This window comes from Silene latifolia, chromosome 3, assembly GCF_048544455.1.
Source record: "Silene latifolia isolate original U9 population chromosome 3, ASM4854445v1, whole genome shotgun sequence".
NCBI classification, from domain to species: Eukaryota; Viridiplantae; Streptophyta; class Magnoliopsida; order Caryophyllales; family Caryophyllaceae; genus Silene; species Silene latifolia.
The window spans coordinates 132,698,687-132,715,344 of record NC_133528.1 but is presented as its reverse complement, the minus strand read 5'-3'; the positions used below and the strand labels follow the sequence as shown (position 1 = coordinate 132,715,344).

Genomic DNA, 16,658 nt, shown 5'->3' with positions numbered 1-16,658 from the left:
GGTTTTGTGTGGAAAATATGAAGTGATAAGGTTCCGAAAGCAACATCTCACCAACAATTTTCCCGTATAAGTTGTACTCGACCGGCACTCGGTCGAGTGGCTGGTCCACTTGATCGAGTGAAAGCTCCACTCGGTCGAGTGGATGGTCACTCGGTCGAGTGACCATTTTTACAGACTACCAGATTACTGCCCAGTGGTACTCGGTTCTCCACTCGGTCGAGTGGGGTTCCACTCAGCCGCGTGATCGTCTACTTGGTTGGGTCTAGTTTATATAAATGCGGGATTAGATTCCAACCTGAAACTCATTTTCTTCCATCATGAGTGTTGGTTTCAGGACCCTTTAAATAAGTCTGTTGTGGCCAAAGCTCAAAGACATTTGAATCTCTATCTCTTGAGAAGTGCATTGCAACCTGGCAAGCCCAATATTCCCTCAAATGCTATACTTCTGTAAATAAAGAGTTGCCTATGCAAACTCCAAAAGCTTTAGAAAACCCTGTAAATAATTGTGTTCAGACTGTTGATGTAAAATTGTTGCATCAAAGATTAGGGCACACTTCTTTTGATAAGATGGGATATCTTTCTGGTTTTCATTTGACTAGTAATGCTGTTTTTGATTGTGAAACCTGTGTAATGGCAAAACATCATCGATTACCATTTAATATCAGCGTTTCTCATTCCAAATAAAAGTTTGCTTTAATTCACCTTGATGTTTGGGGCCCATATAGAACTAGGGCACTATTTGGTGCTAAGTTCTTTCTTACCGTTTTGGATGATTACACAAGAACTACATGGACTTTTTTTATACAAACAAAGGATCAAGTCCCTCACTTGATCAGAGATTTCTTGAATCACATTGAAACATAATTTGGTGCAAAAGTAAGGGTTATTAGAACAGATAATGGGACTAAATTTGTTCAAGGCCCTTGCAATGCTATGTTCAAAGACAGAGGTATACTCCATTAGAAATCTATGACACGTAGACCTCAATAAAATGAGCGTGTTGAAAGGAAACACAGGCATCTCATTGAGACTGCTAGAGCCCTCAGATTACAGGCAGGTTTGCCACTTAAGTTTTGGGGAGATTGCTTGCTCATAGCAACATGCCTGATTAATAAGATGCCTACACCCATTCTTAAGTGGAAAACACCTTATGAGATGTTATTTGGAGAGCAACCATCTTATTCTGAATTAAGAGTATTAGGCTCATTATCCTATGCTACTATGCCTATTACTCATAGATATAAGTTTGGTGCAAAGGCTAGAAGATATATCTTCATTGGATATCCCTTTGGGTAGAAAGGATACAAGCTCTATGATTTAGATAATCATACAGTTTTACAAGCAGAGACATAGTATTCAAAGAACACATTTTTCCATTTCTTGAAAAAGATAGACCTTCAACTTCAACCAATTTTCATTCAAATTACAATCCTTATTTTTCTGAATATACACCTGAAAATAGTACAAATAATATTACACAAAATCCTAATACTAATATCACTACTTCTACTACTAATATCAATACTTCTCCAAATACTATAAATACTGCAGCTAATAGTGGTGACAATGCAACAACTACTATCATACACAATGATAGTACCAGAACAACCTCTGATACTGTTCCTCAGGTCCATGGGTTTGATACTGCTAATGGAGTCCATGGATTTGATCCAGTTGCTAGAAGATCAGACAGACCAAAGCAATTGTCTTCAAGGCTTAAAGGATATCAATGCAATCGTAAACTTCCATTCCAATTTTCTAAATCCACCACTGTTGCATCCACTTCTGTTGCATATCATACATCAATTCTTCAGGAACTCACTATATTTGATTCTGAGTACATCAGTTCCTTGAATGTTGTACTGTAAGAGTATGCACGTGGCAATTTGTTTGAAGCACAAAGGGATAAGAAATGGATAGAAGCTATGGATAAGGAAATCCAGGCTCTAGAGGCCAATCACACTTGGGAACTTAGTGACCTACCTCCCAACAAGAAAGCCATTGGGTCTAAATGGGTGTACAAAATCAAACATAGAGCAGATGGTAGCATTGAGATATTTAAAGCAAGATTGGTGGCTAAGGGATATAATCAGGTCAAGGATAAGGATTACAAGCATACATTCTCCCCTGTAGCAAAGTTTGCCACTCTCAGAACTTTGATAGCAGTTGCAGTAAAGGGATGGCCATTACACCAATTGGACATAAACAATGCCTTCTTATATGGCTACATTGAGGAAGAAGTATACATGAGGCCACCTCAAGGTTATATAAAAGCAGGAGCAGGTCAGGTTTGCAGGCTTAAGAGATCACTATATGGTCTTAAGCAGGTAAGCCGGCAATGGAACATACAATTGTCAAGACATTTGTTAAGTCTAGGGTTCATTCAATCCAACCAAGACTATTCTCTCTTTACAAGGGAGAGCATTGTTTCAGGGAGTTTTATTGTTATCCTAGTGTATGTTGATGATTTGATCATCTAAGAGGACAGTCATGAGGAAATCACAAAGATTAAAGAGAGTCTGGATGTTACTTTCACCATCAAAGACTTAGGGCTTATGAGATATTTTTTGGGTTTGGAGGTGGCAAGAAATAAAACAGGGATTCTCCTAAATCAAAGGAAATACATAACTGATATAATAAAGGACTTGAGGATGGAGAATTGTACAGAAACTCCTTTTCCTATGCCAAGAGGACTCAAACTCTCTACTGATTAAGGTGAGTTGTTGCCTTATCCAGAGAGATACATAAGGTTGGTGGGCAGACTACTCTATCTTAACCTTACTAGGCCTGAATATCTTACTCAGTTCAGCACCTTAGTCAATTTCTAAGTCAGCCTAGAGTTCCTCATATGCAAGCTGCCTTACATGTTGTGAAATACCTAAAACACTCAGTCAATGCATGGCTGTTTTATCCTGCAAATTCTGAGCTAGTTACAGTTAAAGGCATTCTCTGATGCAGACTGGGAGCAATGTGCTTTCAGTTGCAAGTCTTTGTCTGGATATTGTGTTATGTTAGGCAATTCTTTGTTATCCTGGGAGACAAAGAAGCAAAAGACAGTTAGTGAAAGCAGTACAGAAGCTGAGTACAGATGCATGTCTTATACTGCTGGTTAAATAGTGTGGTTGGAAAGATTACTGAGAGATCTAGAAGTGACAGTGCCTACACCTATAGATCTTCACTGTGATAATAGGGCAGCAGAGCATATAGCCCCCAATCCTGTCTTTCATGAAATGACAAAACATCTTGACATTGACTGTGATTATGTTAGAGAGAAAATACAGGAAGGACTTATTGTTCCAATCCATGTGAAGCCAAGCCTTCAACTTGCAGATATAATGACAAAGCCCTTAGGAGAACAACAACACAAGTTTTTGGTAGAAAGACTAGGATTGCAATTGATAGGTAATTAACTAACTGATGTGTATATATATATATATATATATATATATATATATATATATATATATATATATATATAGTTTACTTTACTCTTACACCTTAATTATCTCACTTGTAACAAACACAATTTACTCAATAATAATTTCTCTTTTATTTAGCTTTGTGTTTACAGTGATACAACATAGAGCTTACTTGATCAACAATGGTGAAGTTAGGTCTTCTTCACAATTACGATTACTACTAAGAGAATAAAAGTTATCAAAAGTTTCCCCTCCAAGCTCCACTTAGGCCCTACTCTTTTGGACTTAATTTCAGCTTTAATAAGTTCGATTCGATTCAAATTCTATTAAGTTCGATTCGATTCAAATAAGCTCCATTCGATTCGATTCGTTGATTAGTTTATTCAACATTAATATTATTGTTCTTATTTTATATTCTTATTGTTATCATTGTTATTATATTAATTTATTTACTATTGTTATTATTATATTAATATTTCTTTTTAATATTTATTATATTACTATTATTATTATTATTATTATTATTATTATTATTATTATCTAATATATTTATTTATTATTATATTATTATGATTAATGGTATTATTATTATTATATTATTATTATTATTATTATTATTATATTTTATTTATTATTTTATTAATATATTCATTTTTATTAATATTATTAATAACATATTTATTATTATTATTATTATATTAATAAATTATTATATTACATCTTATTATTCTTATTATTAATTGTTATTATTATTTATAATATTTATATTATACTTATCATATTTATTTTTTAGTTATTTTTATTATTATTAATATATTATATTATTTAATATATTATATTCTTATTAATAATGTTATCATTTATATTACTAATATATTATATTATTACTATATTTATTATTATATTACTATTTTATTTTTTATATAACTTATTAAATTATTACTATATTATTATTAATAATAATGAATAATATTATTATAATATTTATTATTATTATTGGTATTATTGTTATTATAATATTTATTATAATTATTATTATTATTATTGTTGTTGTTGTTGTTGTTGTTATTATTATTATTATTTTTTTATTTTATTTTTAAACAGCAAATTTTTATTAATCAATCAAAAGTTTACAAGAAATCGGTGGGCAGCCGAGATACAATCTGGGCGCCCACTCCCTTAGCAATAGTAAAGCTAAGTCTAGTAAAAATAAAAGTAGCAGCGCGAGCACCGGCATCCTGGGACACATAAAATTTCTGAATCTGCTTGAGTAAGGCAATAGCATCTGTCCCCAACTCCCCCAATGAAGAGAAAGAAAAAGGTAAGAAACCATAGGCAACTGCCTCACACAAGCTCTGATACTTGGCGCATTTGCGCTTTACATATCTTAATAAGTCTATGATTGGTTCGAAGAATGCCTCGAGATTCAGGCAATTGCGGATGATATAACTCCTCCACTCTCTTATTATGTTGTTGTTGTTGTTATTATTGGTATTATTATTATAATGTTTTTATTTTTATTTCAGTTCAATTCAGTTTAGACAATTTCAGTCCAAAAGAATACGGCCTTACTCATATAAGAAAAAAAAATGATTTTTCCATTAAATTATTATCTTTTCGGGATCTATACTAATTATTTATTATATGACTTAACAGAAAAAAGAAAGTTTTTTTTATTATATGACTTAAAAGAAAAAAGAAAATTGAAGGGCAAGATATTTGCTCCTAATACAGCAGAATCCTTATTATATGGATTGACAATAGTCCATGTCGTTTGTTGCTGTTGTTGATAATACACCATTACACTTTCCCTCCCCTTTCTGAACAAATTACCTGTTTCACCATTCAACTTCTTCTAAACTCCATTACACAGGTGAGAATTTTCTCTCTTTTCTGCTCATTTTCTATATTCATGCTTAACTGCCCTTTTCTTGTCTTCTCTTAAAACTTCTCTTTGTTCATGTCATTTTGTAATGTTACTACCACTTTTTACTGTTCTTTCTATGTTGTTATCTACTTCCAAAGCCCCTTAGCAAGAGATAAAAATGCATACTTACTGTGCAGTAATTTGTTGTGCTTACCTTGTTTTATAGGGGAAATAGAAGAAGATAAGTGGGACCCACTGGGTAATTTTAATGGCACATTTTAATGGTTATATTCATAGGGTTTACTTCAATTTATATTTTTTGTTTTGGGAAATAGATTGATGTTTCTGTTCTTTTTTGTTCAATGGCGGTTTCAAAAGTTGTCAGCCGGCCCCAAATCATTTTGGAATTAAGGCTTGTTGATGCTTCTTATCTGTTGAATTTATTTTCCTGCAATTTCTTTAGTTTTGGTTGCCTTTATCTTCTACGAGTATTTTTTACTAAATTCAATCTTATACTGCAACAAATTTGATGGTAAATGGTATATTGTAGTTGATTTTTGAGGCAATGAACAACCTAGAGCTGTATTTTTAGCAAATTTTCGGGGGTGCAATTGTGATTATTTTCTTGTAACAGCTAGGGATTAGGAGAGTAGAATGGAAGGAGGTCCCTTGATGTTGAGTACTTGCAGCAGCAGCATTAGCAGTAGCACAAAAACCCTTTTCGGGCATTTCTCGATAAATTTGCGGCCCCACCAGCAAATTTCATCTTCTTACTTTAGTTGTAGTTATAACAGCAGCAATAGTACTAGCAGTTTCAAGAATTTCAAGCCCCGACGACAAATTAAGAGCCAACTTTTTGTTTCAAGTGTTGGGTCTCTACCTGTTACACTCAAAGAAAATGAATCTTCCTCCTCGTTGTTAACTGATGGTAAAGAAGATGACACATATACATTGCCAAGACTTGATAAGAATGGGAGATTTTGCAGTCCAAGAGCTGCCCGAGAACTTGCCTTGTACAGTAATTTCGACCTTTTCCATATTGCTTTTGGATTTGGGCTTACTTCTCTTTATATTGTTTATTTAGTTTGGATTTTGAAGTACATGTTGCGTGTTTGGAAAATGGAAAGGGCAGATTGATTGTATATGCTTCGTGTATGGATGGGCATGATCCGGTTCGTTTGTTTGAGAAGCGATTGAATGCCCCTAGAGGTCAGTGCCATTTGTTTACTCAAAAAGCTTGCTTTGATTAATGGAGGCACTCTTTTCAAGGGTGAAACGCCTTTATCCACAGAATGTATATTACATGCGTGACAGTGATTGTTCCGTGGACAAAGTTGTTTCACCCGTGGATATATAGTTACCCTTGATACAAAGGTGAGATTTGTTTTTTGTAAATTAGTAATGTATCTACTGAAATTACTTTGCTGCTGTAAATCAGAATCTGAGTACATCTTTGACAAAAGCTCCATACATCAATATGATCACATGAGGTTCGGAGGACCCCCCATTAACACCTCCACTGTTGAAGAAGCTGAGCAACTTCGCAACCAATTTGATGCAGAATCGTTGATTGGTAAGTTTCACTTTATAACTTTTATATATGTAGATACTGACTTTAATTTTCATGCTAGTACCAGATGTATCTCGGGGCAAGGGGAGAGGAAGAGGGATAGTTGAAATTGTCCTTCAAATTTTCCCTTCATTTCCCACCAACCCATTTGGGTATCCAAACAGAGATAATCTCTCCCTCTCTTCTCCCTCTCCAAGTCATTTGAATCCCATCAAAGCTTTTGTGTCGATGTCAAGTTTCAACAATAGAGCTGAATGAAAGTCATGGTTACCAGCTTCACTCCGTAGTCCATCCCGAAAGATTGACAAATTGGTTTGAGCTTATTACGTGATGGTGTTAACTTAAAATCTACTCCCTCCCATTCTCTGGGGCTGCAACATTGTTGCATTGTATAAGTATTAGAGTAAGAAAGCAACTAACATCTCCATACTTTCTTTCCCCTCCTCAGAAGAAGGATAAATGATGTGGTTACCTTTAGCCTAAAATGAAAATGTATGCAAGTCCAGTGAATTTGCCCAAAATAGATGTTGCAAATCCAGTGAATGGAAGAGAGCTCTATTAAGAGTGTATTGCATAGCAGGATGTGGCAATTCATATCAAATTAGGCAACGGTGATGAAAGTTGAATACTTGAGCCCCCTGCTCTATAAGTCCCTGTTTTCCAAAAGTTTCATATCACTATTTGGCCGTTTAGACTTTAGATATGGCGTCCTCTCTGATAGGCTAACCACAGCTACGATTTTTAATGGATCGCAATTCGCAAAAGTGATATGTAAGCTCATTTCCTTGATCTGCACTCCATTTTTCTGGTTTATGTCTTGTTGTCTGCAAGTCTGCAACTGCTGCTGTCATTAAATCACTAATCCACTTACTCTGCCACATCTTTTTGATTTTGCTTTGACATCTTTGTCAAAGGTTTAAAACAGATATATATTTTTACAGTGGATTCAATCATGGCATGCTACTTTTGTTCTTTTTAAACATTATTTGTATACAATTATTCATGGTTCTTTTTCGTTCTATGTTATTCTTGTACCTACTCTCTCTTGTTCAGGAACTAAAATAGAAAAGAGAGGGTCAACCAGCGAGAATAAGGTAGGGATTAGAATCGGGGTAAAACACAAAACCAAGACTTTTATGTATGAACTCGTAGACTTATTTGTCAGCTGAATGCTTCATGTGCTCATTTACACACTATTGTAGCCACTTCACACTCATCAGTCATCGGTTTAAGCTTTGTGGCATACTTCTTATACTAAACTTGAGAATATTGATTGACGATATGTACTTGAAATGACAGAAGCAGAAGTTCTTTCAGCTCCTCTGAAGTTGGTGTATGGCAAATTGCTTCTACGGCAAGTTTCACATACATTCTTTTGCTTAATTTGTATGATTTACATATAGAGCTTTGAGCTTATTAAGGCCGCTAATCTCTTCTTTAGATTCACAAGGAAACTCTTGGTTGCAACAGTTGACAAATGGGACGAACATGTTCTGGTGATAGACAAAGTAGCCCCATCTAATTGGAAGGTTAACATTCTACCGATGGCTCCTCTTTTTAACTCTGCGTTATTATCAATTTATTGCTGTGAAATAAGTCGTTTGAAAGAGGTTTTGCATGTTACATATACTGTGAGACCAACCCAATTTATATACCTTGTCCATTACCCATTATTACTCCAATTTATTCTAAGTTTTTATAAAAGAATCCGGACTTCGATTTTAAAACCTATAAGTTTACCTGATTTTTGTATTACGTATGTTTTACTCCCCTTTTGTTTTGCACCTTTTCTTTTCTATTTTTCGCATTTTTGAGGTGTGCGTTCACCCATGGACGGTTCTAAATGATGATTCATGTCAGCCGACCCCAAATCATTTTGGGATTAAGGCTATGATGTTGTTGTTGATGGGATCTTGAGACCGTCTCATGTGAGAATTTGTGGTGTCTTGGAATGCCCTTAACAATCGTATCAGTTTTTGTACTCTTTTTATTTCCCGGTTGCTTTCTCTTATTTGATCCTGATGCATTTCCACCATTCTGAATTCTGAACTGGCAGGCAGAGCCAGCTGGAAGAATTTTGGAGTTCTCTATTCTTCATTTAGCAATGTCTGAAATTTCCATGCTGAAAACACGACACCAGATTGTCATCAACGAGGTACTGTTTTCTTTACTCAAGTTCTTATATGAGACCGTCTCACTGTAACTCGAGCATTTTGGGTGGTCTCACTGGAAGACGGTGTCATACAAGACTCAATACTTTCTTTAAGATATTTGGAACACATTCATCACATCACGAATTTCTTTCCAAAACCTGTCAATGCATGTAAAGGCCGTGGATCTTTCCAAACGGTTTTGTGACGGTTCAGCACCAAGAGTAATAAACGGTTGCCTAAGAACCTTTGTCCAAGATATATCTTGAAGAAGCAAGAGCCTTTCCAGCATCAGCAAAGTGACTAAAGTAATCAAGTACAAAGGGCTAGAACAGCTGACCATCTTACAGAAGACTGGATCCCGAAAATGAACTGCGCATGGATGGAGCATCGGAAATGCTCTGCCGCCTGGCAGGTGACACAGGAGGGTTTTGCTATTTGTATTTTGGAAGGTTTATAGGGAAAGAATGCTGTGTTCTTTTTTCATTAAATTTACAACATATCCCACTTAATTTGGGCACTGTAAGACCACTTTAAGTACATAGAAAATCTTAGACGTCGTAGCTTTCTTTCGAGACAGTAGATTACTCTTATAATGCCTTAATTTTTTAGCACTGGTTTGAACTCTCTTTTTAAGCTCTCTTCGCAATATGGAAGAACCTCTGAAATAGCGGACAAATGTCATCCACAGCTTGGTTTTTTTGTGTATACCATCTGGGTTTAGCCCGAATTCGAGTCGGGTAGGACCACTAGGGTGTTAAAGCTCTCCTCGTAAGCTTTAACACTGTTGCATTCCGGCTTGAACCTGAGACCTCTAAATAAGGTAGAAAAACCCCTTACGAGTTGATCAAAGTGCTCATTGGTACAAAACTCTATTGGTTAGGCCCTAACAATCGGCTTTTAAAGGATAATAATACATGAACATTGTTCCGGTGTACGTATTATATTGATACTAGATTTAATGCCCGTGCGATGCACGGGCCACTTGTTAGAATCTCTTATTACTATTTTTAGTTATAATACAGATTTAATTATTTATACATTAAGAGATTCTAAATGCTTTGTCAAATGCAAAAATTAAAGGAAATACTTTCAAAATATAACTTTCGAAATAAGCCAGCTATTAATATAAATTTCTCTATTTACCCATTTATGGTGCACTTATATAGAATAAACTTTCGAAAGAATAGATTTTGTTTTGAGAAATGCAAAAACGAAGTTTATAGTTGGTAAGCAAGTAAAAAAAATAAGCTAGAGAATTATACGTAGTAATGACAAAAGGAATTTGTTCCCATCGTGTAAGAAAAACTTATAGCCTTAACCTACCATTCGTAAGTTATTATTGAAAACTTGAAGATGCATTGGGTTTATATGCACAATCAACTGTTACATTAATTAATTTTATCTCAATAATGTCTAAAAGCGATCGATAAACCGGCACGGAGAAAGTATGAAATATAGTTTTTGTTTTGTTATGATGGAAAAGGATAAGAGCATTATAAAATAAGTACATGTTTGATTCCATGTAATATGACTGATCACATATTAGTTATTCCCGCTCATAAAACCTTGTAATACATGCATTTATGTAAAATACTAAGGAAGTTAGCCATATAATATGAAGAAAAAACAACTGAAATCTACACCATCCCTTACATAAGCACAATAGGACTAAAATAATGCCTATAAAAACACTGAACTTTAGAACAATGCATATATATGAGAATCTAATATGATTAAATGGACATAATATATGTATATAAAAGACTCAAAAAGGTTTAATTTGTTCTTTGGTGAAGGCGGAAAGCTTCATGTTGCTTCTTGGCCATCAATCCTCAAATCTCAAGCATACTGTGCTACTGTAATATCTACGGGCAAACAAAAAAAAATACGGGATACAAAATTGTGTTCACAAGAAAAGGGCATATAATCAATAGTTTTAGAGTCCTTAATTTAACAAATCAATAGTTTGAATCCTATTGAAACTAAAATTGGTCAATAAAGAGTTCTTAATTTAACTATAGTATTAACTGTAGAATACATTTGTGATATAATTATATATATTGTGAAATTCCTTGCAAAATATATTGCATTAATGCTCTATACTCTCCAAGTCTTAATCGGTACTCATGTAGGCATAATGGTTACGTAAAATCTTATGGTCAAAATATAATTAAGATTTTAGGTTAGTTGGAGTATATTTTATAGAATTTGACTCCTACCATCTTTTATACCTCATGATAACAATCGATTGTGCATAGGGAGTAACCAACTTCTACACTCGATATACTTCTTTATAGGCATGATAACAATTGGAGTACAAAAGTAATCATATATAAGTCTATATAATTTAAAAGACATTCTTAATAAGAGGGTGTAGTTATCGACTTACCGTCAATATTATCAATGATAGTAAATAAACGTCGCAAGGATTCAATTCTTGACTTTTAAATAATGTCTATCCTGTATTGTGTCCTGAAAAAAATATAACGACATTAGATCTCACTTCATAAAAATACTGTAAGAGTTCCAGAATTATTATAAAGACATTAGATCTCACTGCATAAAAATACAGTTCCTCACTAATATGGGACAATTGGAAACACTTCAAAGGCAAAAAGCCCTTATATTTTCCAACATCACGAAAGTTGCAAAATGGAAGAAAAAACAAACTTCAATGAATAGATGATAGTTTGAATCATCATCGATTTATTTTTCTAATACATATCAAGATGCAAACACCAAATATAGTGTTACCCAAGTTAAAACAAACCGAAATAAGTACCCAAATAAATAAATCAACAAAAAGCTTGAAGAGATAATACTCCTTTTGTTTAGGACTTTTCACGTTTCGAGACACTCAGTACTGTTTTCAATATATCTCAAAATTTATGATTAAATACTTATATAAGAGAAAATATAATCATGTGGAATTTTGTTTGATTTATCGTCGTAAATATTTTATGCATATAAATTTATAAATTTTTAATGATGTGGAACTAAAGATATCTACGTTGCAAAACACGTCTTGAGTAATAAAGCCAATGTAATATAAATAATTGTAGCAAGAGTTATTACGTACTTTATAGACTAACAAAGTTACGAACCAATAAGTTAGCTTGTACGTGCTTGTTTATTTGGTCACCGCTACTTTCACTTCAAGTTTCCGACTTTCGTAGCCTGCATTACCCATATTTGCTTCCTACAAAAACAATTTGAGGAGATTATTAGCAAAATTCATCGATCATGCCCATAGTCAATACAAACAACAGATGCAATGATTATAAATAATGTGCAATAATGTCAATATAGTTTAGGCCAACATGTGTAAATCTCAAATTGGTGTGAGCGATAGTGTTTGCTCATCCTTTATATAGCCTTACAAAGTTTGGTAGAAGACTCCAATTATGAATCAAATACTATCTTATGTACATAGGCAGAGAAGACACTATATCAACTCCGTTATTTATTTAAAAGAAATTCAATCAATATCTTTTGTTTAAATTCTTATATTTAAACAATATCTTTCAGATTTTTTTATTTATTTTAATTTTAAGAAGTTCGGAAAACTTGGACTCTCTGTAATCGCTCGGAAAAAGCTTCCTTTATTAATATAGATAGATAGATTTTGGCGATTGAATAGATAAAAGTGTAAGGCTAATGACATTTGAATCATTTATTTTAGAACCTTCCATAGATTTATTATTATACCGTCACTCTTAATATGTATTCGCTACTCACACTAGAAAAATACCTTAGAAAATAAACGAGTGACATAGCACATATTCTTTTGCCGTTAGCCCGTTACCACTTCTTATACCTAGCAAAACTGACAATTATCCCGAATTCATCCAACTCAAATGTTCATTGTCATATTGACTAGATCTGGCAAATGGGTAAAGATCGAGTCATTTCGGATCGGGTCAACAATTTATCGGGTCTTTTTCGAATCGGGTCATTGTTGAATCGGGTCGTTTGGGTAATTTCGGGTCATTCGGGTCATTTATGGTCACTAAATCGGGTCACTTTCTCTTCAGATCTATCAGATCATTTTCGGGTCTCGGTAAGCCTCATCAGGTCGAATAGTTTTGCCAAGTCTGGTGTTGACCATCATCCATCCATATATATAGAAGTTGAAAACAAGCCCGTAAGGGCGGAGTCTAGTGGTTAAAACTTGGGTGAAATTCCCAGGAGACCCAGGTTCAAGCCTCCCCAAGAGCAAAATCTTGTGGAGTATTCTTGGTCTGAGTCGCGCACCGAAGATAGCAGCTGCGGGTTCCCTCGTTAGCGCACAAAAAAAAAAAAAAAAAAATTGTAAACAACCCCAAAAAACGATTCGACCCATTAAGATCCAACCCGAATTCTTACTTTTAATCGGCCTATAGTCCTATACCCGAGCTGGTTAAAATCTTCATTCAAAGGTCGGGGGAAAGCTCGAGCATAGAAAACACACCACTTCCAAGGATAAACTAAGAATGGAGGTTTTCCCTCGAATCTCAAATCGCTTCCTTTCTTTCTCCTCCTCAAACCCGACTACCATTTTCCGGGTCACCCCATTTCTCCACTTTAACACCCCTTCTCAAATTTCCTCCCTTAAACCCGCTTCACCCATTTACCCGAACCCGGTTACCCCTGCCCGTTTTTTCTCTTCTCCTGCTTCAAGATTATCAGCTCCCCGGGCAGGATGGTTACTGGGTCTCGGCCAGAAAGAGCAGAAACCAAGCCTGCCCGATTTGGTTAAAGCGGGTGACCCGGTTTTGCATGAGCCAGCACGGGAAGTTGACCCGAATGATATCGGGTCGGAGAAGATACAAAAGATAATAGATGATATGATTAGTGTAATGAGGAAGGCTCCTGGTGTTGGACTTGCTGCTCCTCAGATTGGTATTCCTTTAAAGGTTTCATCTTTTTAACCTTTTCGACTTTTCTAATACTCGCTAATTCGCTTGTAAAACGGTTTTATATAAGAATTGTTGTTGTAGTTAGGGCATCATTGTCTTTCGTAGATGGTTTTATAGTGTTTTATTGTAAACTGTTTTATACCATTATTTTCTTCTTGGTGTAAAAGGAGCCACAAGGACAAGTTTGATGCTGACGGGATTTGAACCCAAATCATGTGTAGCAACTCTCGTAACTTTACCAGCTGATAATGTTTCTTTTTGTGAAATAATGTATTGGAACATTATGTTCATGATTACTTGTTAGTTGTTAATAGTTGAAGGTTGCATTTAACCTGTATAAATGTCCCATGTGGAGAGTACAAAATTGATAAAATTATGTGAAAGTTGGTCATTTGTAAACTAGTGAGCTAGTCGTAAAATGGGTTTAAGATGAAACAATCAGTGTAGCTTTAGTAGTTCAGTTATATATTTACCTTACTAATGTTCTGTAACTGTCACTGGATTTTGGTTATTGGTATGACCTTGTTTGCTTAAATTATACTATCAGTTTGTTTTATTGTTTTTTTTTTCGGTTCAAATGAGCGCACTATGTCGCAGGTAAGAAACGAACCCCCAATTTCATGGTTGGGGTTAGAGAGCTCTTACCACTTGAGTTTTATTGTGATGTTAGCATTTTATTTGCTTTACTTGAGTTCAAACTCTCACCCTCCATTCCTCCTCCCCTCTTTTCCCCTCCTCTCTCTTTCCCTCCATTTTTGGTATCCAAACAATGCCTAAATGTATGAAAAAAACACATGGACTATTTGGGGAGCGCTTATAAAGCCACTATTGTACATGCTAGGGGTTTAAGGCTTGTAATCTTGTATGTGCCTGACGTCTGAACCTGTGGATGTGACATTATTCGTTAAAGATTTCATACATGTGTGCTTTTATGGGTGAATTTTTGAGCTTGTGTATGACGGCATGTCACTCTTTTTGAAGCATGCGCTTTGATCCAAAATAGAAATTTGCTCTTTTAATAATCTCTCCCTCGTAACGCAAATTTTGCTCTATTATTCAGATTATTGTGCTGGAAGACACAAGGGAGTACATCAGTTATGCACCCAAGGAGGAAATCAAATCACAAGACAGACGTGCTTTTGACCTTTTGGTATGATTAATATCGCAAACTATTAAACCATAAAACATTTTTTTGTAAATTCATCTTCTATTGTGTTTCGTTTTCTGTGTTGGGCTGGATGCTCTACATAATGTGACAAGCTTTTAGATGTGAGGCAGGTTCTAGTGAATCCGGTACTTGAGAAGAAGAGCAATAAAACGGCGCTTTTCTTCGAAGGCTGCTTAAGGTATGAGGCATATTCCTCTCTTTCTACTCTATCAAAAATTGAAAGTTGCACCTATCTTGGTACATATATTCTCTCCGTTGAATAAAACATGAGCTTCACGAATGTTAAATGGGCTTCATGTGCATACGCCAACTCTTCCTTATGGTAGACGAGAAGTTCCATGAGTTTCTTCTTGTAATATTGTTTCTGCACAAATGAGTACTTGATGTTCGTATATTTATCTGCATTGTGTATAATACATATGCTGATATGCTGGCGTAGCAGTTAGGGAAATGTCAGCACTGTGAAGATTTTTTTAATAACTGCAACAGATAGATGATTCTCTTTGTGATGAAAATTTAGCAACTTGCGAATCATCACAGGAAATATTTAATTACTAGTAAAAAGTTTATAAGATGCTCTGTTCATTTCTATCCGTGAAAGGAGAAGGAGTGAGAAAAACTGTGACGAAGGATTCATGTATCTTACTCCGTGTTACTTCGACTATTCCCGTTTGGAGTCGTAGTTGCGTCTGAGAAGACACTTATGGATACAGGTATGGAACCCGTACACAAACCAGTTGTGACAAAAAAGGAGTCTTACTTTGGAACGATATATATATTTTTATTTCGGAGTAAAGCTAGATTTCTAGTTAATTTTTCTTTTCCAGGCGTGAAAATTTGAGTCATTGTGACTCTGACAGTTTGAATATGTACACTCATATTTGACATCCATACCCGTGTCAAAGTATCCTAGCTCCGACCATTGATAAATCTTTTCCTTTATTGCAAGATGAAAGCTTGACTGATAATTCTGGCAAAGGAAGTTTATACCTCTGAATATAGCATAGGTCATCTCACCTCTATTTAGCTGTGCTCTCTCCAAGTATTATACAATGGATTGGTTTTCTATCTAATGCTTTGACAATTTTACAGTGTCGATGGATACAGAGCAGTTGTAGAGCGATATCTTGACGTTGAAGTCAGAGGACTAGACCGTTATGGGCAGGCTATCAAAGTGAATGCTTCAGGTTGGCAGGCACGTATACTTCAGCATGAATGTGATCATCTAGAAGGAACCCTCTACGTTGACAAGATGGTAAAAAGGACATTTAGAACTGTGGAGAACTTAGATTTACCACTTGCAGTCGGCTGCCCGAAGCTTGGGGTGCCCTAGTTTATGGACTTGGAAGATTCAGCCATGATCCGTGGCAGAATAGTCACTAATGATCTTAGCTTGATACTCCGCAAGGAAATTCATCAGCATCATTTGGAAAATTCTTTCATTGTTGATTGTGATACGTTTTACCGGAATACTAGTCATTTTTAGGATGTTCTAATATTCTACCTTTGAGTAATTATAAAGACATTACTTTTGTGCTCATTTGCTATGGCTGTCTACAATTTTTGCAAAGGAAATTGGATGT

General features: G+C 35.0%; 2 protein-coding genes across 3 annotated transcripts; both read left to right on the top strand.

Annotated features, from left to right (window-relative positions):
• Positions 1 to 5,124: 5,124 nt before the first annotated feature.
• LOC141648078 (uncharacterized) lies at positions 5,125 to 9,696 on the top strand. 2 transcript variants are annotated; one of them, XM_074456535.1, is made up of 8 exons: positions 5,125 to 5,292; positions 5,921 to 6,299; positions 6,419 to 6,495; positions 6,725 to 6,859; positions 8,156 to 8,210; positions 8,298 to 8,385; positions 8,913 to 9,011; positions 9,186 to 9,696. In XM_074456535.1, the coding sequence occupies exons 2-8, from the start codon at positions 5,941 to 5,943 to the stop codon at positions 9,273 to 9,275; spliced, it is 903 nt and encodes a 300-aa protein (XP_074312636.1). In that variant the 5' UTR covers positions 5,125 to 5,292; positions 5,921 to 5,940; the 3' UTR covers positions 9,276 to 9,696. The 2 variants fall into 2 exon arrangements, with proteins under 2 accessions (XP_074312636.1, XP_074312637.1); XM_074456536.1 differs by lacking the exon at positions 8,156 to 8,210 and having other exon boundaries at positions 5,173 to 5,292; positions 6,725 to 6,888; positions 8,278 to 8,385.
• A 3,707-nt stretch (positions 9,697 to 13,403) lies between these two features.
• On the top strand, positions 13,404 to 16,616 carry LOC141648077 (peptide deformylase 1A, chloroplastic/mitochondrial). The gene is made up of 4 exons (XM_074456534.1): positions 13,404 to 13,904; positions 14,968 to 15,057; positions 15,186 to 15,253; positions 16,168 to 16,616. Exons 1-4 carry the CDS (start codon positions 13,482 to 13,484, stop codon positions 16,406 to 16,408), a joined length of 822 nt encoding a protein of 273 aa, XP_074312635.1. The 5' UTR covers positions 13,404 to 13,481; the 3' UTR covers positions 16,409 to 16,616.
• The last annotated feature ends 42 nt before the right edge of the window (positions 16,617 to 16,658 follow it).

Excerpts from the sequence above, each read along its gene's own strand:
- LOC141648078 (XM_074456535.1), top strand. The coding sequence starts at position 5,941 with ATGGAAGGAGGTCCCTTGATGTTGAGTACTTGCAGCAGCAGCATTAGC. Across the intron at positions 6,496-6,724 it reads GCGATTGAATGCCCCTAGAG|AATCTGAGTACATCTTTGAC; the intron begins GTCAGTGCCATT and ends GCTGTAAATCAG. Across the intron at positions 9,012-9,185 it reads ACCAGATTGTCATCAACGAG|GCCGTGGATCTTTCCAAACG; the intron begins GTACTGTTTTCT and ends ATGCATGTAAAG.
- LOC141648077 (XM_074456534.1), top strand. The coding sequence starts at position 13,482 with ATGGAGGTTTTCCCTCGAATCTCAAATCGCTTCCTTTCTTTCTCCTCC. Across the intron at positions 15,058-15,185 it reads GACGTGCTTTTGACCTTTTG|GTTCTAGTGAATCCGGTACT; the intron begins GTATGATTAATA and ends GATGTGAGGCAG. Across the intron at positions 15,254-16,167 it reads TTCTTCGAAGGCTGCTTAAG|TGTCGATGGATACAGAGCAG; the intron begins GTATGAGGCATA and ends ACAATTTTACAG.